General features: G+C 37.3%; 1 protein-coding gene across 1 annotated transcript in view; it reads right to left on the reverse strand.

The window, feature by feature from the left end:
- Nucleotides 1–27,214, reverse strand: part of LOC127658449 (elongation factor-like GTPase 1) — a 150,978-nt gene that overhangs the window by 97,414 nt on the left and 26,350 nt on the right. Inside the window, exons 12-14 of the mRNA XM_052147760.1 lie at nucleotides 23,157–23,256; nucleotides 2,212–2,366; nucleotides 1,166–1,332 (exon numbers count right to left, since the gene is read on the reverse strand). Coding sequence (XP_052003720.1) covers nucleotides 1,166–1,332; nucleotides 2,212–2,366; nucleotides 23,157–23,256 — 422 coding nt within the window. The remainder of the gene's footprint in view (nucleotides 1–1,165; nucleotides 1,333–2,211; nucleotides 2,367–23,156; nucleotides 23,257–27,214) is intronic.

A 27,214-nucleotide genomic window follows, 5' to 3' on the forward strand; every position in this document is an offset into this window, starting at 1 on the left:
GCACGAGCACAAGCAAGCTGCAGTTCACTTAACAGCCACAGGTGTCATTAATAACAAGGGTTTCTGAATCGTACATACAGTACTGCAACAATCGGCATCATGCAACAATCAGAACTGTGTAATTTTAAATATCCTACCTCACCTGTCAGCATGATGCCGTTGTACGTTACGTCATTGTTTTGGCTGATGCTCGCTCGCGTCCCTATTGAGTGTGTGCACGAGCACAAGCAAGCTGCAGTTCACTTAACAGCCACAGGTGTCATTAATAACAAGGGTTTCTGAATCGTACATACAGTACTGCACCTTTAATAAAAGCAGTCCAGTATTTGTGTTTGAATATTTTTACATTCAGAATATTTGTTATTATTATTTATATTCATATACCTATGTATGGGGCATAGGGGGACTTGTGACTGAGAAAATATACTGTATGGGGGATCAGGGGTATCCCCTAAGAGAAAATGTAGTAAAAGACCATTTTAAAATGTTCCTTAAAGTGAGAATCTACCAACAACAAAGAAACAATTTACAACACTACAGCTTAAAAAACACTTTTTACTCTAGTTACTGTAAGTATAAATGGTCTGACTATCAAATAATGGAAATGTCCTCATCATAAGCAGAGAACTCTACTAAGCTACTAACAAGAAATTTCTAAAGTTTGGATGTCTTTCCTTGCCAGCATAGATAATGACATTGTAATGACATACAAAATCTGTTTGTTTTTTATAAAAGGCTCATAATAGGCTGATTAATGAGGCTTAATTGAGAAGAAAAATAATTGTCTTAAGGCTCTCTCGTACTGCATTAACTTGTCCTATCACAAAGCTGGCTTAGCTGAATTATCTAAGTCATATCAGACGTATGAAAATAGTTTCACTTTGCCTCATTCTCGTGTTCTGCAGTGGATGTTACTGATAGATGCCAGTGTACATCTATACAGTATATCATTAAAATAACCAGATAACCAAGTGTGTTTGGTGCTAGAGAAAAATGTTTGAGAATATAGGCCCAGAGCACATACACAGCTCCGCTTTCTAAGTGTAGAAACGTTAAAATGGGGCAGCCGTTAACATGATGTCCCGCAGTCCGGATGGGCTTATTGGTGACCGCTGATGTATAAAAATAAAAAAGTGGTTATAAAGACAGACAGATGAATGCTCACCATTCTGAGCGCAATCGATGGGTCATATTTGGGTCCGAGCACAAACACCTTTTGGCCTTTTCTAATGACACCACTGTAGACCCGTGCAAAGGCCACAAAATGCTCTTTGCCTTCCTCCTCGACTGCTGTTTTGACCGAAAGATCCTCCGTCTGTGCACACAGAGCATCTGCAGGTAAACACACCAGAACACAGCCTTAGAAGGACTGATTTATCAACAAGTTTTCATGTACAGTATTACAAATGGATGAATGCATAGAGTAAGTAGACTCATGTATCATGTAATAACAGAACAAATGAAACAACATAATGAAAGTATTGTAATTATGCAGTGATTCAATTATTAAACATTTATTTTCATTTAGTTTCACGTATGCAAATATACTACACAAATTTTGCACATATTCTCTCAAACAACTTATCCTAGGATACCATAATTGTTTACATTTACATTTATGTATTTGGCAGACGCTTTTATCCAAAGTGACTTACAGTGCAGTTATTACAGAGACAATCTCCCCGGAGCAACCTGGAGTTAAGTGCCTTGCTCAAGGGCCCAACGGTGGCATCTTGGTGGTGCTGGGGCTTGAACCCCCAACCTTCTGGTCAGTAACCCTGAGCCTCAACCACTGAGCCACCACTGCCCCCTCCATTGCATTTAATGGCTTTATTGTCTGGTATATATATTTATAAATAATAAATATATATATATTAATGAATAATTTTGAAGTTTTGCAAAGAAATATATAGCCTATACATATATAGTTTATATCTATTATATGGTACATCATTCCTACATGGTACATCTTGCATGATATTTTGATATATACCATAGAACAGAATAAGTAACCTATACTTTTACCATTGTATTTACATGGTATTCCAAGGTACTTGAAATATTACCATGGTATTATCTTGGTACCTTGTCCAAAAAACATGGTAACGCATTTTAAGTCATTTAAGTTAGTGGTACGCGAGTGACTTGTTGCCTTAGGAAATATCACCTGAAACACCTCATTCATTCACACAAAATGGGTTTCATTCTTGCCTGTGTCACTACTGGTGGCTGGGGCTGCTAGGATAGAAGTCCCTCCAGCATCCGCTGACACAGAGGTTTCTGTGATCTGATTGGCTGCTTGTCTCTCGCTGTGCCGCTGCCTGGCCAGTTCCCTTCTCTGGGCAATCTCCTCCTGTGTCAATGGCCTGAAGGTAAAAAAACATTACAAACCTTTATACATTGTTATTAACTGCAGAGGCCTGCACCATTGGCCAGTGGCAAGATCACAACTGGACATTTAGAGATATTATTGTGGGCAACGATGTTTTCTGTGCACTTAATTAAAGGTTGCCTGAGTCACTTGTTTGCTGATAAATTTGACAACCTCTCAAATATGCTCTAATATGTCGAGTGTGAGATGGACAGCTGAAAAATTTCATATTACAATAAATGTGAAATGCTTTTTGCATTTCACAACAAATTTTTCATCAGTAATCTGAAGTACTTAATGTGAAAAAATTGAAAAAAGATATTCAATAAGAAAAATAGGTAGTACAGGACTTAGGAAGTATGCATGTATCTAGGAAGTATGTATGGAGCCAGGAATTTGGAGGCAAGGGGTTGAAAAATTAGTAAGATTAGTGACATCAGCCACAAAGGAAAGTCTTTTCAGAGGCAGAGTAAGTTAATACATTACAAAAATGTACTTTTGTTTACTTTGAATAATGTGCACTGATGAATTATGCAAGATAATACCGGGAAAACACAGAAAGTAAATAGGGTTCATGTTAACTTTTCAAAGCTTGATAATTATTATAGTATACTAAAACTAAAATAAAATTGGTAGGTTCTTTGGTCCGATGGGTCAGACTGCATTCTCCTTTCCAGAGTTTTCTTTCAAATTTGAAGAGGTGGACTAGGTCTGATTGTTTTGGTGCAGAGTGTGAATGCCATGGCCATATATTATATGTCTAAATAAACCAAACTAAGGGAGAAACCACAACATGTTCTGTGTCTGCAAACTTCCTGAATTAAAATAAAAGCTAAAAAGGGACTAGATTTGAGTACATTTAAAAAATAATAATAATAATAATAATAATAAAAAAAAGAACACAACTGTTAGAAGTTCATAGTCTAACACAACTGTTAGAAGTTCATAGTCTGACATTGGGATACAAATCTCAGATTGCTCAAAGTCAGACTGCTGGTCAGAAGTAAATTAGGTCAACTCAACACTACAAACAAAATACTAAAACGTTGCCAATCAAGTCATGGCTTGCCTTATCTTCGAGTGCTCCAACTATTCCAAAGAAATTGGTAATAATTTGTTTAACGCTCCTAACCAGGAGATCCAATAGAAGATTAAAACCACATTTGCCTTCAAACTCCTGCCACATATATTTAAGTGTCACAACTAAACAGAAGGATGTTCTTTCTAAGGAGATGACAGAATAACACTGGTTATAGACTATAAACAATAGTGTTCTAACTGCTGACACTGCCTCTAAAAAATAACACGACAGCCAACTACTGACTTATATTGCTTCATATCTAAACATAGCTCTGCAGCTGAGTTAATATGGCACAGTTGCTTTAATTGGTTGGAAGCCATTACTAGACTTTCCTTACAACATACATAAAATTCTTACCAAACAAGCTGTAATTGGTAACAAAATTTCGGCTCAATACCGACAGAAGCAATGCTTGCAGTATGGCAGACTAAAGAGGGTTACACAGCACGCACAAGCAGCTTGTAAATGTATGTGTTTGTATATATATATATATATATATATATATATATATATATATATATATATATATATATATATATATATATATTCTATTTGTATAAATTCCCTCGAAAAGTGAAAGTCTCTCCTGCATACATGCCAACTACCTATTGCAGCCATGCTTTCTCATAGTCACACTAGTTATTGAGAGGTTTCAGACTTTTTAACCCCACTGTATATATGTGATTAACAAGGGAAATCAAAAATGGCACTTCGTGTCAATAAGGTTGCCAAACTCTTAATGAATGGGTATCAGTAGCTGGCCATTGAGTATTACTACAAATTGATGATGGTGAAATTAAATTAATCTACATGGAACGAAACCCAAAACCCAAAGTGTAGACTATTCAACTGCTTAAAATAAATCAAGTCAGGTATACTGAATAGAAAGTTGTTTGTGTACAAGTCAGTGTGTTTATAACTTGCAACAAGCCATATTTTTTCAAACAAATTATTCTAAGTTCAGTCCTGAAAATCCACATGGTGTTAGACATTTGGATTGTGGTGAAAAGTCAGACCAGATGACATTCCCAGAGCCAGTTTATGACAGAGCCTCTCTCTAACTGTCAAGGCAAAGAAGAGTGGATCCATTTTGATTGGATCATTGCAGGAGCAACACAAGCAAATACCAAGTACAGCCATCAGATAAGCTACTCAGACAACTACCAGATACTTCAGAAAGTAAGACCAGGACCTTCCAACTCATTGGAAAAGACTTCTAATTAGTCCTTGAGTGGTTTCTTAGCAACCTCTCAAACCCCAAGACAAGAGTTGAGATAAAGACCATAAATAATCTTCAAAACCTCTCGAAGCAGCATTAACTTACAATGTGGCAAAAGTTGACACATATGCATCAATGCATAGATTTAACTTTAAAGACATTGTTTTAACTATGTACTTGAAAATATGCAAATGTTCCACACAGAGAAGGGAGGGTGAGCCAAACTGTGCAGGCCCCCTCCGATGTCAGCAGCCAAACATAACCCTGAAAAAAGAAGCACCAAACTGAAATTTCCTCCTCATCAGGAAGGTATAAAGAATCCTTACAATCAGCCACACCTTTGTCCTGAGTCCCCATCCAGAGAGTCGTTAATAGGATACATATTACACTTTATCTTTACACTTTAACTAGATACACTATAACATTTCTCCTTCTGAGTTTCCGGCTGTTCAAGTTCGGGAGCAATAACAGAATAATAATCAATGTTCTGAGTTCCCGGCTGTTCGAGTTTTGGAGCAATAACAGAATAATAATCAACATTCTGAAACTCTGGCTTGAGTGGTTGGAGATACAACAGAATGCAAACCATCCAATGTGCCAAGTCACCGCTTCACAGAGAGGGAGAGGATAATGGATTACCCAGCATTCTCAGTGTCCATCCGAGAGATAGCAGAAGATTGACCCAAGTACCAAGTCTCACTACAAGAGACTATTGCAATGGCAAGTTCAGAATCCCAGAGCGAACCAGGGAGACAACTACAGCGACAAGGTTTGCTCATCATTTGTTTAATTAGGAATAAGGTTTTCACCTTATTAATCAACAGAGAAACATCAACTTAGATAATTGTCATACTTTGCCATTGCTACATCCAGTGTTGGGGGTAACGTGATAAAAGTAACATGTGTTATGTAATCAGATTACTTTTTGAGTAACGAGTAAAGTAACACAATATTTGTTTATTTTAGACCATAATATTGGAGTTATTTTTAAAATAAGTAACACATTGATTTTGTACACCTCTCCTTTCCTCGTATTGTGATAAATCAGGTGCAAAAGTGTGCAAACTTCGAGGAGGGAGATGATGGGCATTGCAGTTCTAGAGAGTGGGAGGTTTACTAGAGATGTTCCATGAAGTTGTAGTATGTGTGTACATGATGGGCATGGAAGTGTGTGCACGAAGGGTATTGTATTAATTTAAAATTCTTTTAACTACGTACAAAGCTTTGAATGGTCAAGCTCTGCAGTACTTAAGTGACCTTCTACCACACTATATTCCATCACGGTCATTATGATCGCAAAATTCTGGCCTGTTAATAGTTCCTAGAATATCAAAATCCACAATAGAAGGTAGATCCTTTTCATATTTGACTCCTAAACTATGGAATAGTCTCCCTAACACTATTCGAGATGCAGACACACTCACTCAGTTTAAGTCTAGACTCATCTCTTTAGTCAGGCATGCAACTAATTTAACCTTCAACTCACAATTAGGCTGCTTTAGTTAGGTATGACAGAACCAGAAACAGTAATCAAAAACAACTTTTTAATTAATGTAGTTTTTAAGGAGTAACACAATATTCTAACAAGTTACTTTTAATAGCAATGTTACCAAATACTGGCAACATCAAATTCAACCACTTAAATCTTTCCATCCTATGCACTTTATTCATTATTTTATTTACTATTCATTTATTTTATCTTAATTTTTAGTACTATTATTAGTACCATTTTGTAGGTTTTGTTAGTTATTCTTGATTATCTTTATTCTTGAATATTCTTTATTATTCATTTTATTGCAACTGTGCGTTCCTTGTGTTGATGATTCAGGAGAGCTCTAAAGGGTTAAGCTGATCTCGAATCCTTCAGATTATTCATGAACAACTCCCTCCAATTTACATCTTTTTAATTTATTGAATGGTCCATTTGGATATTTATTATACTGTTAAGGTGAAACTCCTTATCTGGTGCCCTGAGGATGAAGGGAGGGGCAGTCTGATATTAATAATATCAAACACTTACACCTTAAGTGAAGTGTGATCAAAATGTACCACATACTTAGGTATCTTGTGTGAGGCCCAGTTCATTTCAATTGGTGCCAGGGTGATTCTCACAACAGGAACATGTGAACGCCAATCAACTGGTAAACTCGATGGCCCAAGCTTATACACCAATAGGCCAAAATATTATTATGACCACTCAAAGGTGAAGCAAATAACGCTGATCATCTCTTAACAAGGCCAATGTAACAATGTAAAGTAACAATGTAAAGGTCTGGGTAGATTAGATGGTAAGCGAACAATCAATTTTCATAGTCAATGTGTTGAATGCAGGAGAAATGGGCAGGAGTAAAGACCTGAGCAACTTTGACAAGTGCCAAATTTTGATGGCGAGACGACTGGGACAGAGCATCTCTGAAATGGCAAGGCTTGTGGGGTGCTCCCAGAAAGCAGTGGTGAGCACCTACCGACAGTGGTCTGAGGAGGGACAAACTACAAACCGCCGACAGGGTGTTGGGCGCTAAAGTCTCATCAATGCAAGAGGCCACGAAGGCCAACCCGTCTGGTCTGAAATAATAGAAGGTTTACTGTGGCACAAGTCTCAGGAAATTTTTATGATGTTTATGGAAGGATTGTGTCAACACACAGTGCATTGCACCTTGCTTCGTAATGGGCTGTGTGCCTGCAGACCAGTCAGAGTGACCACAATATCCCCTGTCCACTGTCGAAAGTGCCTACATGAGAATTGGTCCTTGGAGCAGTGGGAGAAGGTCGCATGACGGCACCAGGATGTACTGTGGGAAGACGACAATCCACTGGAGGGAGTGTGATGCTCTGGGCAATGTTCTTCTTGGAAATCCTGGGTCCGGCCATTCATGAGGACATCAATTTGACACGTAGACCAGGTACACCCCTTCGTGGCAATGGTATTCTCTGACGGCAGTGGCCTTTTTCAGCAAGAAAATGCACCCTGCCACACTGAACACATTGTTCGGAAATGGTTTGAGGAACATGATGAAGAGTTCAAGGTGTGGCCCTGGCCTCCAAATTCCCAGGATCTCAATCCGGTTGAGCATCTGTGGGATGCGCTGGACCAACAAGTCCAATCCACGGTAGCACCACCTCACAACTTACAGGACTTGAAGGATCTACTGCTAATGTCTTGGTGCCAGATACCACAAGACACCTTCAGGGGTCTTGTAGAGTCCATGCCTCTGTGCTGTTTTGGTGGCACGCGAAAGACTAACAGCATATTAAGCAGGTAGTTATTATATTTTGGCTCATCAGTATAGGTCCTTTGACACGTGATCAGTTGCCAATCATCTTGCAAGCACTCTCTTTGCCTAACTTTAAAATTGCTTCAGATGTTTGCAGATAAGCCGGTTCACTGCAGCACTCTACGAGTTTTCCCTCTGAAATGCTCCTCCCGAGCACCACCAGTCTAAATCTGGGGATTGTTGTATGTCATTGCAACAGCAGTGCACTGCTTTCATGGCAGTGTAAATGCTGTAACCTGGGTAGATGAAGAAATAAACATGTACTACTTTTGTTTGCAGTATGACACAAGCCTTATGAATGAACACATTTCTCACTCTCTATTTGCACACAAATAGCATTGGGTGGTCCAACCAAACAATGATGTGATGACGGCGAATGACAAGGCTGTTTTCGAGTGATCCTTTATCATGCTCCTTTGAAATGTCTGTTACTACCATAGGACTTCCTCATAGACTGGAGGGGCGATAATAGAACTGCTTCTAAATATACCCTTAAATTTAGAGCCGTAAACAAAGCTGGTTATGATGATGTGACTGAAAATTGGCATGTTGAAATGTTAATCGCACTTCTGGGCTGCATAAATTACATAAAAATAGGATATATTCCAGAAGAAAACCACTACTTTGAAAGCAATGTTATTGTTTTTTATTTCATTATCCGAGCAACAGCTATGACAGTTGCAAAATAGAACCATAAATAAAATGAGTTAGGTCTGAATCATATTTTTTCCCCCCAACTGCCTCCCTTTATCACTTCCCTTGCATTAGTGTTTCAGTCATGTCTCATGTCTCAAGTGTTTTGTTTCAGTCCTTTTGAGAATGCCCGTGTTTTCCTTTTCAGAAGTCTAAATGAGTCGATTATTGACAATAATAAAAACGGCATGAAGCTCTTTAAAAATCTTGACCACATTGGTCATGAAGTAATGGGTACTGAATCTTATGGCGAAGTCTTTAAAAACCACTAGCGCAATTGTTTTTTTAATACTCCCAAAGGGGGAAAAAACAATTATAGAGGGATGGAAATCTAAATTGTAAATCAAGTCTGTACATGTAAAACACATCCGTAAATCTATTCACAAAAATTACTTTTTACTATGTAAGATGTTAAACCATAGATGTTTTCCATAGTAGACAACCATTGTGTACAGTACATAGTATATGCATATTATATTTTTATAATAATAAAAAAAATGTTTTTTAACATAGTTAAATATAAATAATAATTCAATTATAATAAATTTTAATATTTATTGTTATGAATGCACTTTGGCATCTAATTTTTTTTTACAATTTTTATACCCAAGATTTATCATTGAAGTTCCAGAAGACTCTTTCAAGAATTGTTTTCTATACACATACTATAGATAAAATATATAGACTGCATACATATTTTTTTTTCTTTCACATGTTTGTCTGTGGATGTTTGCACTGAGCATCTCAACCAATTTTCTGCCTGCCGACTGCCTTGTGCCATTAATAAAAAACCTGACACAAGCAGCCAATCAGGCGAGCCAATATGTTAGCTTTCCAAGCAGGGCATGTGTAAGAGTGGCTGACAACACTCCCACACACTAAATCACATACCACACACGTTGACCCACATTGATTATTGCTATGGCAACTCCAAAGGTTGAGGAATGCAAGTGATTTGCAGGATTCTTGAAAGTTCACTCAATTGGGAAAAAAAAGTAGTGTAAAATATCAGACTTGACCTGACTATTATGTAAAGGTTGTGCAGCATTCAGAATTTAAATGAGAATGCCTTTAAATTCCAATTGTGAAATAATTAGAATTAGAATTTAATGAAGAATTCAAATTGAAATTGCTGTATGTGTAGTTTTATCATAATGATTCTCACAACATACAGGGTATTTCCAGAAACCTTAAAATAGATTATACTAATATCTTTAAATTACCAGCTATTTCTACAGTGTACATTAAGAATGTTTATTTAGTTATATTTTATAAAGTGACCTGAAAACAGCATAGTCAAATTAACATATATGTTTATGACAGTTTTATAATTACCGGAAGTCAAAATGAATGATTTGGTTAATTATTTTTAGTTGCATTATGATTAGTTTGACTGTGTTGAATTTCTTCAAATTGCAAATTCCTCTTTCACATTCCATTTTCACATCCTGTGGGGCAAGGTCAATTCAACTAAAATTCCTACTTATAAACTGTAATTTTTACAATTTAATTTTGCCCAACGCTGCTTTATGTTGAAGATTTTGACAAATGCATTCAGTAATCGAAGGTATGCTGGACCCTATAGCGAAACAGTACATTCGCCCCTTTGAGGTCTATATCCACAAGGGATTTTCCTGTTTCAATAAATACTACATCACTATAAAAAAATAAAAACTCTTAGTGCCACGTTTAAGAATTAAAACCATATTACTTTCCCTCATGCAAACTGTGCAAATATTTGGAAAACAGAAACACACATATTCCTCCTGGCATGCTTTCGCTTGTGGTCTCCGGACCTCGCACAAAGAACACAGAGATCAAAACCTCAAAACGATATTTAGCAGAAGCCTTTAAAGACGAAAGATCAAAAGCATTACAAGTGGAATTATAATTTTTTTCCATGATCTCCCTCAAACTCAGGATATCTGTGTTCACTTAAAAAATTAGGTTTCCGATATGTAAAGGTTGGAAGAGTGCCTTTAAATTGAGGGTCAGGGAATAACAAGCGCATGCAGCTGCTGCTGTCGCAACTTTACAAGCTGAAATTTGAGATGCATCTTTGTCAAAACAAATGCTTTATCTCCTTTTTCTCAGTCTATTTGTGTCTGCAATGCCCCTTCCTCTTAGTATGATCAGTTCATTCCAAAGTGTTTAAGGTCATCGCATGTGGGAGTATCTACATACATTTGATGGTATCTGGCTCTCTCTCTCTCTACAACGCTAATGTGCTTATGGGCGATCACATATAGATATAATGTTTTCAAAGAAAATATGGAAGAAAAGCTCATTTACAAGCTAAAAGAAAAGCTTACAAAAGATGATGTCATTCTTAAGACCCAGACCCCCTTTGCAGCATTAATGATTTCTGCGCTAATAACATAAGTGTGTGTGTGTGTGTGTGTGTGTGTGTGTGTGTGTGAGAGAGAGAGAGAGAGAGAGAGAGAGAGAGAGAGAGAGAGAGAGAGAGAGAGAGGGACAGAGACTCCAGAGACATGAGATAAAGATCACCTCAGGTCAGGAGGAACCTTTATGCCTGGATAACCTGATGCTGACTGCTTTAAGCTCAGGGAAAAACATGAGACACACAGAGAGAGAGAGAGAGAGAGAGAGAGAGAGAGAGAGAGAGAGAGAGATAGAGAGAGAGAGTGAGTGAGTAAGTGAGAGAAAGAGACAGAGGCGGAAGGGAGGGAGATAGACACTGAAAGAGAGCAAAAGTGTTAAAACAGCAAGCCAAAAAGAAAGAGCATCCAGAGACAATTTGTGAACGTACAACTGAGTGATCAACGTAGCAAACGAACCACAAAAAAGCTTCCTTCAGAGCCGTCAATCTCATCCAAGGTATTTTCCAAGACCGTTTCAAACATATTTAAGACTTGCTCTTTACTTCAATCGCTATTGTGGTTAATGCATATACTTATATAGGTATACATATACCCACCACTAGATGCAATATGAAGTCACATATTAAATTGATGGTATGCCTTAAAATACATCCCCAGGTACACCTCCAATCAGAAACTAATTGGCTAATTGTCTGAAGGCTTGACATAATTTTCTGGAATTTTCCAAGCTACTAGTGTATGTAAACTTCTGACCCACTGGAATTGTGAGATAGTCAAATAAAAGTAAACAATTGCAGTAAAAATAAGTCGTGTAATGCACAAAGCAGATGTCCTAAACGACTAATATTAAATATGTGGAGTGGTTAAAATGTTTCTTAATGACTTCAACCTAAGTGTATTTAAACGTCTGACTTCAACTGTACCTTGACTGGATGTCACTCCAAAAATCTTACATAAACATCCATTTGTTTTTGTTTTTAGTGCACACTTTGAGGCACAAATGGCCCTGTATTATTGACACTACCTACTGTACAAGCTTCTCCCTGATCTAGACCAAACAAATTATATATGCTGTCATGCCACATGCTTTATCTGAGCTATATTTTTGCTATATCGGGGAGCATTGTTTGAAAAAGCTGGCAAACACCACATAAGTTCAGCATGCAAATAATCAGTTGTTGTTTATTTATTTGCACCAATACAACAATTCAGTTGGCCTAATTAAAAGCAGTATTTACCAACACACTATATATTTTTACTAAAGCATTTTTGTGAATTAGAGGTCTGCAACCCAACCCGACCCCTAGGAACCCGACGGGCTCCGGGCCGGGTTCGGTTCAGTTTTTCAAGGAAGACTTCGGGCTCCTACCCGAACATGTTTCACGCACTCACTCTCACTCATGGCGAACGGACGAGTTAGGGGCTGTTCACACCGAATGTGTTTGTGTGTGCTTCTGTTTTGTTTTCCCCTTGTTTTCCTATGTAAACACATGCTGGACAAAGGTTTTTGACTGTTGCCTCATGTCTTGCTTTTTCTTCAGCGTCTTGCGCAGGACCAGCACATTTTAAACACCATGTCAAGTAAAAATTTTCAAAAATGCATGTTGACACCTGCGCTCTGTTTCATTCACTGCACTGCGTCTAGATTGTTTTTAGCGTAGGTGTCACAAAGATTCCACGCTCTGAACAAGTTCAGGCTGTAAAGAGGGGACTGTTGTATTGTTTAAAATTATTCCAGATGGTGTCTGGGATGCTTTTTTCCCATTCTGATCTAGCGTACAGAGGGGCTGCCGTGCCTCGTTAAAACTGAATATGTTTGCTGTTTAAATATTGTAACGAATGATGCCTATATGCTTAAATAAATGATACTGCAACAGTGCTTTCTAGGAGAAAAAATTATAGACAGTGAGCGATTTCGGGTTCAGGTTTATAATCTGACAGTATCATTCAGGATGGGTAGGGTTTTATTTTAAGGCCTTTGCAGACCTCTATTGTGAATTAACAGTATGTGCAAAATTTACAGTACAAATTCACCCACTTTTTTGGAACCTATTTGAATATTATTTTATTATATTATTAATACTATTATAATTGTGGGTTCCTTTCAAGATTATTATTATGATATACAATTTTAGTATTATAATTTTGAGGATTAGATTTGTTTTATATAACAGTAATATATTTCTGTAGTATTTACTTAACTTTGAGCATTTATTTTGGCAGACTTGAAGCCTTTATTTTGGCGGAAAGGGCAGTGTTTATTTAACGGTTTACATTGTTCCTCATTTTAATTATGGTTAAACACTGTCATCTCATTTTCTGTGATACTGTGCCACGTTTTTAGATTTGTATAATAACTTGGCTTTGACTCTGGCCTTCAGGACAGCCGGTGGAACAGCACACTCTTCCTTTAATTCACTCCTCCAGGTCTATGTCCCCTCTTGCTCCCTGCGATCTAAGAATGAGCGCCACCTGGTGGTTACATTTCAACGTATCACAAAGTCAGCTCATTCATATAGTCTCTGTTCCTCAGTGGTGGAAAGCGCTTCCACCAGATATCAGGTATATCCTCCAGATTTCACAAAGTGGTCTTTTGTTCCAAATTGCATATAGACTGCATTTGATATGTACAGTTTTACCGTTATCTATGTAGCAGATATTAATACTCATCTTTAACTATTTGTATTTTAATTTTTTTTATAGAAAGCTTTTGAATATAAAGTTAATTTCACCATATTTTGTGATGTCATAAAATAATCAGTGTTGTAAAATATACATGTTGTAAGTATACTCTTTAATAGTGCATGTGACAGATTGCAGTAGCTGGCCATTCAAACAACGCTCTTTCTCTCCAACTTATAGCAAGAAAGAAAAAAACATGAATTAACCTCTGAAGGTATGTTGAAAGATACGGTAAAACTAAGTGAAATGTGTCTTCTCATGTAATCACCCAGTCGGTAAATGCTGAAATGACAATAGAGAAAATGAATGGGGAATATCTTGAGCCCCGGAGCAGAACTCACATGGAGCAGGCCTTATTTTTCACCAAATTTTAATGACCCCATCATCTCTGAAGTGCCTGCAGGGTGTTCATCACACATCCCAGGATGGATTAGTGATAAGTTTATCTTTTTTCCCTCCATGTACAACATTAATTAAGGTTTCTTGCACCAAAGTCAGTTTCGTTTTACACAACCATTTTCCACCAATTTTCTGACCCTTAAACAGGCTTCTTTTGCTAGTGTACCATTAAGACTTCTAAAAATGACCTCTAATGATTGGCCAACCAAACCATTCCAAGCCCAATAATGTTTGAGGTAAACTATATGCTAGTGAACTCCTAAACGTTGACATAACTTTTACCACATTTGCATTTGAAGTAGTCTTTCTCTGCTGTGAAAACTGACCAAAAATATTGATGACTCATGCTGCACCACACACATTTTTGTCAAATTAAAAACTCCCTTCAACTGACCAGCAATAGCAAATCCCAGTTCATGGCTGTGAGGTAACTAAAGCCTATTGGCTATATATAAACAAAGGGGAGATTAGCCCTTCAATATGTTTAACCCAAACTTCCTGTTTCAATAAGAAATGCGCAACCCAGTCTCATAGAATCACGGTACTATACTTACATTTTTGCAAAAAAATGTTTACATGGCTCCTTGTATGCATCAAGGCACTTTCCTGGTGAAATGAACAGCAAAGGCACTACAACAAAAATGACTTTTTATCACAAATGAGGAGTAAAACTTCACGTTTTGACCCGTTTCTCACATAATACTATCTTAAAACAACAAAACATGTTTACTATAGTGCATGAATTGTTAATAGGGATGTGTGGAATGACTAATTTCACTGACATTTAAACTTACATTTTGGAGTCGACTAGTCTAAAAATTAAGAAACCCTCAGAAAACAGTCAAAAAACATTGAGCGTTCATGCAACCCATTTAAAACTCTTATTCTATTCCAACAACAGCCAAATTATACACCAAATTCTGCTTATTGTTTTATATGCGCTTGCAAGATAAGGAGAAACCATCTAAAACCCTTCAAACCCAGCACACTTTTGACCTCTGAGACCTCTGAAATCGAGGTATGATGTTGCACGGTTACTAAACTGAAAGCATTGTTTGAAAATGATAGCGCTCCCATTTTCCATTGCATCAGTTTGATGGATGTGGATGTGCTCGCTCGTTTAATGGAGACTCGCTTGTGGTAAACAGTTTGGCAAAATGGAAATACGCACCTGAATTTGAATTAATAACACTTATGCATTATAAAATATAGAAAATAACATTAAAATGTAAGTTATGCACTGGAGAGGAACAACACTTTAGCTCATCAATCACTCTGTCACCGTAACTGATGCAGCAACCGGTATGCTTTAAAATCTATGCTTATTATGATCTTCTTTCAAGTGTTTATAAAGTTCTCTTGTGCGCTAGACAACTCGTGTTTTTTCTGCTTCAACTTGTCTCCGTTGTTTTTAAACAAGTTTCATATTGCAAATGAATTTTTCAGTCCTGTAAACTGACATCATTGATGGAGCTTCATCGTGTTCACCGCACATATCCAAATAATCGATAATGAAATTCATGTAGATTTTCTTTAGTGATAATTATACATTTTATTGCTTAGTTGTTGCAGCACTAAACTTGATAGATTATTAACCTCAAAAACCTCATCTGTTTGGGAAAAAATGCATCATGCGTCACATTTAGCTCCACACAGTGGACATTTCACCTCAGAAATGCTGTGATACATGCAAGGAACCACGTAATATCAATTTAAGAAAACGTCCCAACAATTTTCATAAAATTAAGCTGGAAATGCATCAACACAGGACTGAAAAATGCACTTGTCAAGCAATTTCATGGGATCTTTTTAAATTCAACATTTTGCTTCCATACCTGTAACACATTTATATGTAAATCACTACTTTTATGATTGGTTAAACTCCATGAACCGGCATAGTTCACACTGTCATTCATCAGATTGGGCCAAATTGCTGAATGCAGAATAGATGTTGATGCTGTATATAAGCATGGGCAGTAATTAATATGTTTATGTGCTTATAGCTCAGGACATTAAAACGCAATGATTTCAGAATGACTCTTTTTTCAGTTGAGTTTCAATAAATTGCATAAGGTGTACTGGAGAAGGTAAAAAATGCAAAAGAAACAGGCAATAAAACTAACTGAGGGCCATAAATCTTGTCTTCTTTCATCCAGAGCCTCCCATCTTCTCTCCTCTCTGCCTGTAGAGAGTTCCAGACACTTGCCAGGGTGGATTAGTGGCGAGTTGGCGGTCAGGGTTGAAATGCAATGGCATATTAACCGCAGCGTTTTTGATTGAAGGAAACAGTATGATGTTAGACTGAATAAACAGGAGTATATTACTGAGCCGAACTCTTTTCCGTTCATAATCATGCTCCCCTCATCCCTCGATGACTCTAGCAGAGCTGAAGGAAATGGAGTTGATCTCCACCAAGTTAGACGCCATTCGAAACACATGGAATTGAAGCTATTTCAGCATCAAAAGTGCTGTTTGGAGGGTGGATAAGAAAATAGCAGTTTGAAAATGACAGTGCTAAATTTTATGTGGCTCGATCTAGCTCAATTTTTCAGTCTCCTTCAGTCATGCAAAAGGTGTTTTGATGGTGATGTAAGCCTGTCTTTTGGGAGATAAATCACTCTGAGGTGTTTAAAATAAAATACCTATGTGCCCACTCATACATGGGCAAAGACTATGGGTGGGATGCATCAATAAGGATTAATCTTAAAATTAAATATAAAAAGGTTTATCTAAAAAGTCTGTTGTACCAAACTTTACACCTTGTTTAAAAATAATTAAAACATCCCAATTTAAATTTCACAGTAAATCTAGACTAACTTTAATTCTGTTGCTCAGTTAGTGATTAACTTTAAACTTGCAGCTGTTTAAATAAAAAACAGACAAACAATTAAACATGAATAATTGGGTAAGCGAACAGTGGATGTACAGTCAGCCCTCTGAGATACATTTATTATATTGTTTATGTTTATTATTGGCTGAAATCCTTGGCCGTCATCCTCGACGCTTGCTTTAAAATCTGGGGTGTGAGTACGATGGCTCATCTCGGTGGCGGTGCAATTACCCGCTTCCCCATCCTGTACATGCGGGGACACCTTTCTGCATGTACGGAACTGAGATGGGTCTCTCGTTAATTCTGCATTTAACGAGAGCAGTTGCAAGGGACCGGTGATCATTATTGCTCCCCTCATCTCTCATTGGTCTGTTGGGTTTGGCGCGAAATGGCTGAATGGACATTTCCACGATATGCAGAAAAGGACAGCGAACCCCCGCTCAACAAATTTTGGATCAGTTGCTATATTAATATAATTCCCTTTTTTAAATGTCAATAAAGTGTTTGGTTCATAAAATACATATTATAAAAGATGTTTATTGAAAATATATTTTATTTGATGTGCTGAAATTAACTATGACATTTAAATTAATATTTATAGACCAAGAAGAGTAAGTTGTCATGGCCAAACTCTTAAACATTTTGTATCTCTGAAAAGCATAGGGTGTCCTCTGATAATACACCAATATTTACCACTGTAGCATATATGGGCTAAGATAAACTTATATAAAAATGTCCTACACAAAACGTAATTGCTGGGCCTCAGGAGGATAATGAGCTTTAAAGCATAATGTATCAAATAAGATATAATTTGTATTTTTTTTTTTTAATTATTTATTTTTTATAGTTTGTTTAATGTACTAAAACAGTTTAATGTCAAATTAGAATTTTTTACAATAATTTCATATGTCATGCTTTAAAGGGTTATGTGGAGCAACATAACTCAAATTCAAATAAAACCTGGATCAACAAACCCTGGATTTACGGAAGCTCAAAAAGGCCTTGCATTATTATTTTTCTGTCTCGTTTCTCGTGATCTAGACATAATTTTCTTGTGATCTCGGCATAACAAAAAGTTGTTTTCTCGTGATCCGAGTGCGCGCATATATAATTTTTTAACCAGTATGAAATTTGTTTTATTCATAATTGTACTGATTTTTTTTACAGAGCATAAAAGCACCATGAAAAATCTGAAAAGTGGTCCATATGACTTTGTGTCATTCAAATTCTGACTTTCAATTCTTTGTGTAAGGAAACAAGATGAAATTTAAGTTGTAATTCACTTATCAGTGGGTTGAACTTGAAAACCAAATCAGCCTGATTTGTGAACAAATCATTTAGACCAGTTAGGTGAAATGAATCAAGTGATTAATTGAAAAGATCCAACTTAAAAGAATGATTCTACTTGACTAATGAACTCTTATAAACATGGCAAAGAGAGCTAGGGCTGATATAAAAACAAATAGTGAAGACTTCATTTCTGTTGGATCTTTAAGCAAAGTTGTCATGTGGCTTCACAAGCCTTGAAATACAATATATATTTAATTAATACTTTTAAGGTATGTTTGCATCCTTGTTGAAGTTTGAAATCTTCAGTCCCCATTCATTCAAACCTCATTCAGTAAACAACCAGTACAATGCCTCAAAATCTCTCCTTATGTGTTCTAGGGAAAACAGTAAGTCATACAGGTTTAGAACAACATAAGAGTAAGCAAATTATGACAGAAGATACATTTTGGGGATAAACTATTCCTTTAAGTATGTACAACTTCCTTTGAGTTAAAGGAATCACATTCTACACTTTTGTAGATTTTTTTTCACACTGAAATCCACTTTTAATGGTTTCTTTAAGATTCCAAAAACAACCATTTTCCATCATCTCTAAGAAGTGAATTTGGGATGAGATCTGTTTGTACGGCCAATAGAAAAAGGGGGGAGTTTTTTAATCTCTCTGAAACAGTTATTAAGCATAACAACTTTATACTACATATATTTTAGCTGATGTATGTAATTGCTGCGCTACTAGCATCAAGGAACAGAACTGAAAAAATAAACATTGTTTCCAAACAGACTTCCGAATACATCCCTGCCATCATACTTTATCAAGAAGAAGCTGGCTGCTACTAGTCCGGGTGTCTTAAAGATGTGTGCGTAGAGTGAGTTGTCATTACTGGCTGTTCGGTACATTTGTAATTGCGTGTGAGCTCTGACAGTCATGTGCATGTATCAAATCACTCTTCCTGCGCTGTGTGAACTCGGCATGGTTTTTATTAGCTGTACTTTGGATTCCCCCCATCTAATACAACATAGGAGCTTCTGCAGCCAATTAAATGTTACATGCAGCCTGCAAGTGTCTGCACATGTTCCTCAGCCCACATATTAAAACAATCCTCAAAGGCACAAGTGCAGCCAAGCATCGTCCTGGATGCTCATCTGCTTCTAATGATTAACTGTCTCTACACCCATTAAAAATGAAGACAATTCACTTTGAAATCAGTGTAGTGTTATGGTGTCAACTGTCCAATGTCAAGGCTACCAGGTCAACAAGGTGAGGTCTGAAAACAAAGGGTGTGTTTGTGCAATGTATGTATCTGGATAAATGGCCGAGTAATAACTGAATTATTACTCCCACATATTTGCATTCTTTGTTTTTTTGTTTATAATGTGACATTTTCATCTCCCTTTTTTTTTTTTTTTTTTTTTGCTTTTATAGATTTCTGTATGTTGTCTTATGGATATGTCTCTAGAGTCTTTTGGTTTCAATGGACATATACACTCTAGAGGTCTGCAACCCGATGGGACCAGAGAACCCGACAGGTTTTGGACCGGGATCGGGTCAATTTTTCAAATAGGACTTCGGGTTCGGGTCAGGTTTGTGTTTGTATGAATGAAAACATAAAACAGGCTTACCGAACTGGTTTCGCACACGCGCTCTCACTCACAGACACATGTGAACTGACAAGTTAGGGGCCGTTCACACCGAACATGTTTTTGTATGGGTCTGTTCTGATATGCCATGGCTTTTCTATGTATGGACGAATGTCTTTGTCTCACATTTTAAAGCGTCTCACGCAGGATTGGCACATTCATGTCAGGTTAAAAAGAACACAACAGTGTCTAGAGTTTTTAGAAAGGTGCCAAAAACAAAAAACATCCACTGAGCAGCAGTTCTGTGGACAGAAACGCCTTGATGACGAGGCCAGACTGTTTCGAGTAGACAGAAAGGCTACGGTAACTCAGATAACCACTCTGTACAATTGTAGTGTGCAAAATAGCATCTCAGAATACATGTTGATTCTGATAAACCTTGAGGCGGATGAGCTACAACAGCAGAAGACCACATCAGGATCCACTTGTGTCAGCCAAGAACAGAAAGCAGAGTCTGCTGTGGGCCTACCAACTGTGTACCTCTGAAGAAATCGAGATTCAGCAAAGCATGTTTTTCCAGTCACTGACTGTCCAGTTTTGATGAGCCTGTGCCCACTGCAGCCTCAACTTGCAGCATAAACTGCAGAACTGCTGCTCACTGGAAGCATTTTTGCTTTTGGAAGCATTCTGAATAAACTCTAGACACTGTTAGGCATGGAAATCCCAGGAGATCAGCATTTACAGAAATACTCAAAACAGCCCGTCAGGCACCAAAAATCATGCCACGGTCAAAATCACTGAGATGACATTTTTCCCCCATTCTGATGTTTCAAGTGAAAATTACCTAAAGCTGCTGACCCATATCTGCATGATTGTATGCATTGCTACATTAATCAAGATTAATATGAAAAGAGAAAATAATCAAATCAGATAAAGTTCCTGCAAATTGTAAACTATTTAATTCACTAAATTATCCCAAAACAAAAAGGTATCACCATGTTTTATTCATATATAAACCATTGTTTCATTGCATTTCCAACAAAAATAACTATATTTTGACAAACTGTGACAGTTATATAAAATTACTCATATTGTGAATTTGGTCATACCACCCACCACTACACAGGCTGTCACTTACTTTCAAAGGTGAGAAGGAAGACAAAGAAAAGCATGAGAACATAAGGGTTGAAAACACTACACAGACACATCACCAATTTAAGTGTAAAATTTGTGGGTGGAATGTTTGAAAAGACACAGAGGGGAAAAAGATTTGCTTGACTGAATTATTTGTGGCACTGCTTAATTGTATTTTATACTTCTATTGTAGTCGCAACAATCCAATGAATAATGGAACATGTCTGATCTGTGGTCAGTCCTAAAAAGGCAGCTTACCATGACTCCAGTCTGTGAGCTGACTTATACACTGACTCCAGAACAAAGAGTCTGAGCAGCTTGTGTCCTCAGATCTGAGGTCATATGAGGAGTATGGTTTAGATTTGACAAATTGAGAGCACCATCTAGTGTCTCAACTCACAACATGACACTATAAGATAGGGCATTGTTCCTTAACACTGATCCACAGTCAAGTTGGCACAACCTCGTGTTGCTTATGATGAAAACTAAAAACATTTATTTCAGTTGAGTCCAGACATAAAGGACACCAACATAAACATGATCCAAGCTAGCGAAATCTTATAGTCCAGCAAAAAAGTAAAAAACAAAAACCACTGCCACACACTCATGCTCTCACACACATACTCTCTCCGTAAGCATGGTGCTGTTCGATCAATTGCTACACCACTATTTGGCCACGGTCCATTAAGTTTGTAGAACCCAAGGGCTATTGCAAACTTACTCAAACATTTAGGAGCCAATCCCACAGGGTTCTTACAGCAATTCAGTGGAAATCAAATAAGACCTTATTGGTTGCGCTGAAATGTTGGTACACTTCATTTTACAGTGTCCTTGTTATACAATATACATGTATTGACTATACTAATATCAGTAAATTATGCATAATTACAAGCCACTTACCCTAAAAACAAACCCTAACCATAAAAATATAGGAAGTACATAGGTACATTTTACTCAGTACTTACAGTAATTATACTGTAAGAAAGTGTAACCACATTTTTTAAAGGATTTTCAATTCTTTCTTGATTATCATTGATCATTATCTTTATTGAAACCAAGGAAGAGTTGTGGCCTATTTTGAGAGAATGTGTTGTTCAAAAGTAAGAATAACATAAAGAACAGGTTAGATTTCTTTTGATGTTCTTCAAGAATATTTATCTGTCTGTTATCATAATAGTGTTATTGGAAATGTTATAAAATATCCAGGTTTTGACAGGACATTTTGAAAAATTGCTCAATTTCTCTTTCTGTGGCTTTGTGCTATGTAGCACCCACTGTGAAATCTAATTGGTCCAAAAAAAAATATTAAACATAAACTATTTGCTGACCGCTGTGATTATGTCATATTGCACAGTATTTTCTCGTTTAGTGAATACAGACAATTTGCCTGACAAAAATATATACTGTATTAGTGAGTTGTTTGCGATGAGAGAGAAAAAAACAGGTAGCACAAAATAATATATAAAAAATGTAATAGCCAATATAAATTTCTATTGCGCTGGACTGATTTCACACCAGAAAGAACATACAAATACACTCACTTAGCACTTTATTAGGTACACCTGCACACCTACCTATTCATGCAATTATCTAATCAGCCAATCATGTGGCAGCAGTGCAATGCATAAAATCAACCAGATACGGGTCAGGAGCTTAAGTTAATGTTCACATCAACCATCAGAATGGGGAAAAAAATGTGATCAGATTGATTTCGTCCATGGCATGATTGTTGGCACAAGAAGGGCTGATTTGAGTATTTCTATAACTGCTGATATCCTGGGATTTTCACACACAGCAGTCTCTAGTTTACTTTTTTTTTTTAAAACATCCAGTGAATGGCAGTTCTTCAGATGGAAATGCCTTGTTGTTGAGAGAGGTCAACAGAGAATAGCCAGACTGGTTCAAGCTAACAGATAGGATATGGTAACTCAGATAACCACTCTGTACAATTGTAGTGAGCAGACTATCATCTCAGAATGTACATGTCGAACCTTGAGGCAGATGGGCTATAACAGCAGAAGATCACATTGGGCACTTTATTAGGACCATATTGTTCCTAATAAAGTGCTCAGTGAGTGAAAGTCATCCTGACTAACAAATCAGAATGAATCTAACACATCAGTCTGAATCATGGACTGAATCAGTCACTGAATCGGCACACTCGCTCACTGAACAGTTGGTTTTAATTTCCAACTAGAAATGAGCCTGGAATCATTACTGTGTTATGTGTACTATGTGTAAATATGAATGTAAGTTCAATACCTCTTTTTGTTCTGTGGAAGAGCTTTGGAGTCCACGGCAAACATCTTTGACACAAAGACAATTACTGGTGCCATCTCATCAGCCGAACAATCTAGAAATGCTACAGAGGACACACACAGAAGAGACAGATACAATTTTTCAGACACCATTATTTTGTTTTTAAATATCAGTTTACTGTAGTTCAATTGTGTAATTCTGACTTTGAATACAAAACAAATTGTACAAGGTCAGGTTTTTTGTATGAATATAAAATCAAAATAAATCAGAAATGTCTTGAAAGCATATAACAAAATGTAAGCCTTTTGCTTTTAAAATACGAGTTCATAGAAAGCTCAGCCTAAAGGCACACAATATTATAGACATCCTGTTAAACTCTTTTCAGAGATGTGTAAAAGTCATCTGAAAGCTGGAAAACAGAATGCCTTCCAGTATACCACAGACTGATACAAAAGGCTGTTTGTTAATCTCTTAAAAATATTCTTTATCTAAAGGTTATTGCAGCATTTTAAAGGGATAGTTCAACCAAAAGTTATTTATTTTAATAATTTACTCACCCTCATGCTATCCCAGATGTGTATGACTTTCCTTCATCTGCTGAACACAAATTAAAATTTGTAGAAGAATATCTCAGCTCTGTTGGTCCTTACAATGCAAATGAATGGTGGACAGAAATGTGAAGGTCCATAAAGCATATAAAGGCAGCATAAAAGTAATCTATATGATTCCAATGGTTAAATCCATGTCTTCAGAAGTTATGTAATAGGTGGGGATGAGAAACAGACCAATATTTAAGACTTTTTGGAAATTTGCATTCTTTGCACACATCACCACCTAATGGGCAGGGAGGAGAATTAATTGTAAAAAAGGACTTAAATATTGATCTGTTTCACACCTATCATATTGGTTCTGAAGTTATGGATTTGGAGTCATATGGATTACCTTTATGCTGCCTTTACATGCTTTTAAGATCTTCAAAGTTCTGGCCACTATTCACTTGCATTGTGTGGACCTAAAGATATGGCATGGTATGGCATGAGGGTGAGTAAATGATGAGAGAATTAAAATTTTTGGGTGAACTATCCCTTTAAGCTCAGCAAAGAACCCTCTACTTATCAAGAACCAGATGATGCATTTGAATATCATGTTGCATTCGCATACATTAAAATAAGATGAGTCAAGAGTCACACCAGGTTGGATGTCAATGACATCAAAGCAACTGGTTCTCACGCACTGAATCAACAAAGGACAAAACAAAAAGGGAAATTACAGATCAAAGCGACAAAATTGCATGATTTTGCGGTTTAGTAATCGTGCTAGGCAATATCACGATTATATCTTTATTTCATCTATAATGCTTCCCTTGAAGGATATAGTACTGATGTCTCAGAGGTCAAAGTCTGCTGGTTTCAAAGCATTTTGGATTGTTTACCCATCATCATGCAGATGCTACTTTCACAACTATCATGTCCGTAACTCAGATTTTCCTCATTTATGTGAAAACGACAATAAATAAAAATTAAACATCATGTTCTTAGGAGTGCTAACACTTCTACATTACATGGCTATTATTATTTCTGGATTTCAATTCAAACAGTTACTACAATGTGTGGTCTACCAGGCCGTGTACATTACGTCTGGATCTAAACTGAAAAAACTTCTTTAGACAGAAGATTCTCTGATGCCTGGACTCTATCTACAGGGCTTTATGATTATGCATACATATGGTTCTATATACTGGCAAAATGAGTACTTTATATGTTAAGTTGTTCAAGTTTCACTGCAAATGTCACATCTGTATTGCTGGAATTGCTCCTTAAAAATCTATATATTTGTAGTTTTTTTTACCTGTCAGTGACTGGCAACAGTACAAGTCTGTTTGATATCCAACAATGTTTAAGCTTTTATTTTCTGCAATAATTCAAATGAATTACCTGAATAAAGTCCTGACGGTGAAAAAAAAAACAGGCTCCGCCTCACGCGTTGTCAAATTACACCCGTATGACGCAGAAGCAGCAATGGTGCCATCCAAGGGAAGGCTGAATGATGCTTATTTGGGTGTCTCTGGGTGTCAAGTGATTCTCAACAATGCAGAGGATAGGGCATTTTCTATAAGATTTTAACCCCAGTTGAGATATTAACAACCCTACCCCTCCTTTTTTTGTTTTACGAATTTACACAATTCACGTAAACAAATTTTTTGGTTCTAGGAGGCTTCTAGTGGGCAGAAAGTGAGAGGAAGACCGGAGAGTGCCATTTTCATTAGTGAAGAGCATGCACACACACACACACACACACACACTCATATATACACTATATAAAGTGCCTTGCAAAAGTATTCAAACCCCTGAACAATTCTCTCATATTACCAAATTACAAATAGTACACTGAAATTTCATTCTGATTGATATTTTAAAATATTTAAAACACTGAAACTCAAAATCAATTAGTGTAAGATGATATTGTATTTTTGTTGGGAAAGATTTTTATGAAAAATAAAACACAAATAGCTTGCTTGCATAAGTATTCAACCCCCACACATTAATATTTGGTCGAGCCACGTTTTGCTGCAATAACTGCTTTAAGACTTTTGGGGTACATATTATGTACCATGTAGCTTTGCGCACAGTGATGAACAGTCACATTTCTCCAGGTAGTTCAGGTTGGTTGGGTGACGCTTGTGGACTGCAATTTTCAAATAGTGCCACAGCTTCTCAATAGGATTGAGATCAGGACTTTGACTGGGCCACTGTAGGACATTTATATGTTTGTTCTTGAGCCTCTCCAATGTTGCTTTGCCCTAGTGCTTGGGATCATTGTCCTACTAAAAGGTGCATTTTTTTAGTGGACTGAAGCAGGTTCTCTTGCAGTATTTCCCTATATTTTGCTCCATCCATTCTTCCTTCAATTCTAACAAGATGCCCACTCCCTGCTGATGAGAAGCATCCCTACAGCATGATGCTGCCACCACCATACTTCACTGTAGGGATGGTGAGTCTTGAGGCATAGGACGTGTTAGGTTTGCGCCACACATAGTGCTTTAAGTTTTGGCCAAAAATCTCTATCTTGGTCTCATCTGACCACAAAATCTTCTCCCATATCACAGCTGGGTCACTCACATGTTTTCTGGCAAACTCCAGACATCATTTCAGAAGGTACTTTTTGAGTAACAGCTTCTTTCTTGCCACCCTCCCATACAGGTCAGCGTTATGCAGTGCTCTTGATATGGTTGACTGGTGCACCAGTACTGCACTCCCAGCCACTGAACTCTGTAGCTCCGTCAAAGTGATTGTTGGCCTCTCTGTGGCTTCTCTCACAAGTCTCCTTTTTGTTAGAGCGCTAAGTTTTGAGGGATGTCCTTTTCTTGGCCCTAGCCCTCACCTTCCGATCCAACAGGTCCCAGACTTGCTCAATGGGATTGAGATCCGGGCTCTTTGCTGGCCATGGCAGAACACTGACATTCCTGTCTTGCAGGAAATCACACACATAATGAGCAGCTTTAAAATACAGTGTCCTGAAAAAGGGATGTTTCTTTTTTGCTGAGTTTATAAAAAAGCATTAAAACCACCTGCCTAATATTGTGTAGGTCCCCCTAGCACCAATAAAACAGCTCCAACTCACATCTCAGAATCGCATTCTGAGACACTATCCTGCTCACCACAATTGTACAGAGTGGTTATCTGAGTTACCGTAGACTTTGTAAGTTTAAACCATTCTGGCCATTCTCTGTTGACCTCTCTCATCAACAAGGCATTTCCATCCACAGAACTGCCCCTCACATGATGTTTTTTTAGTTTTTGGCACCATTCTGAGTAAAACAATGATGGTTTCATTGCCATGTGCTCTACTGCTTGTCACTGTGTTTGGTGTGAGCACATGGCATCTGTTAGGTTTTTTTGCAATGTGCTCTCCTGTCTCCCATCCAGGCCCCACTCCCTTGTTACCTGGTTATTAGCTTTTGCTTCACGTGCCTTCCCTATTTGACCTCCCAGTGTTCTCTGTCTGGTGCCAGTTTGTTGCTTAATGTTCATGGATGGTCTACCTGTCTTGTTTTGCATCTG

This window comes from Xyrauchen texanus, chromosome 2 (genome assembly GCF_025860055.1).
Source record: "Xyrauchen texanus isolate HMW12.3.18 chromosome 2, RBS_HiC_50CHRs, whole genome shotgun sequence".
Lineage (NCBI taxonomy): Eukaryota > Metazoa > Chordata > Actinopteri > Cypriniformes > Catostomidae > Xyrauchen > Xyrauchen texanus.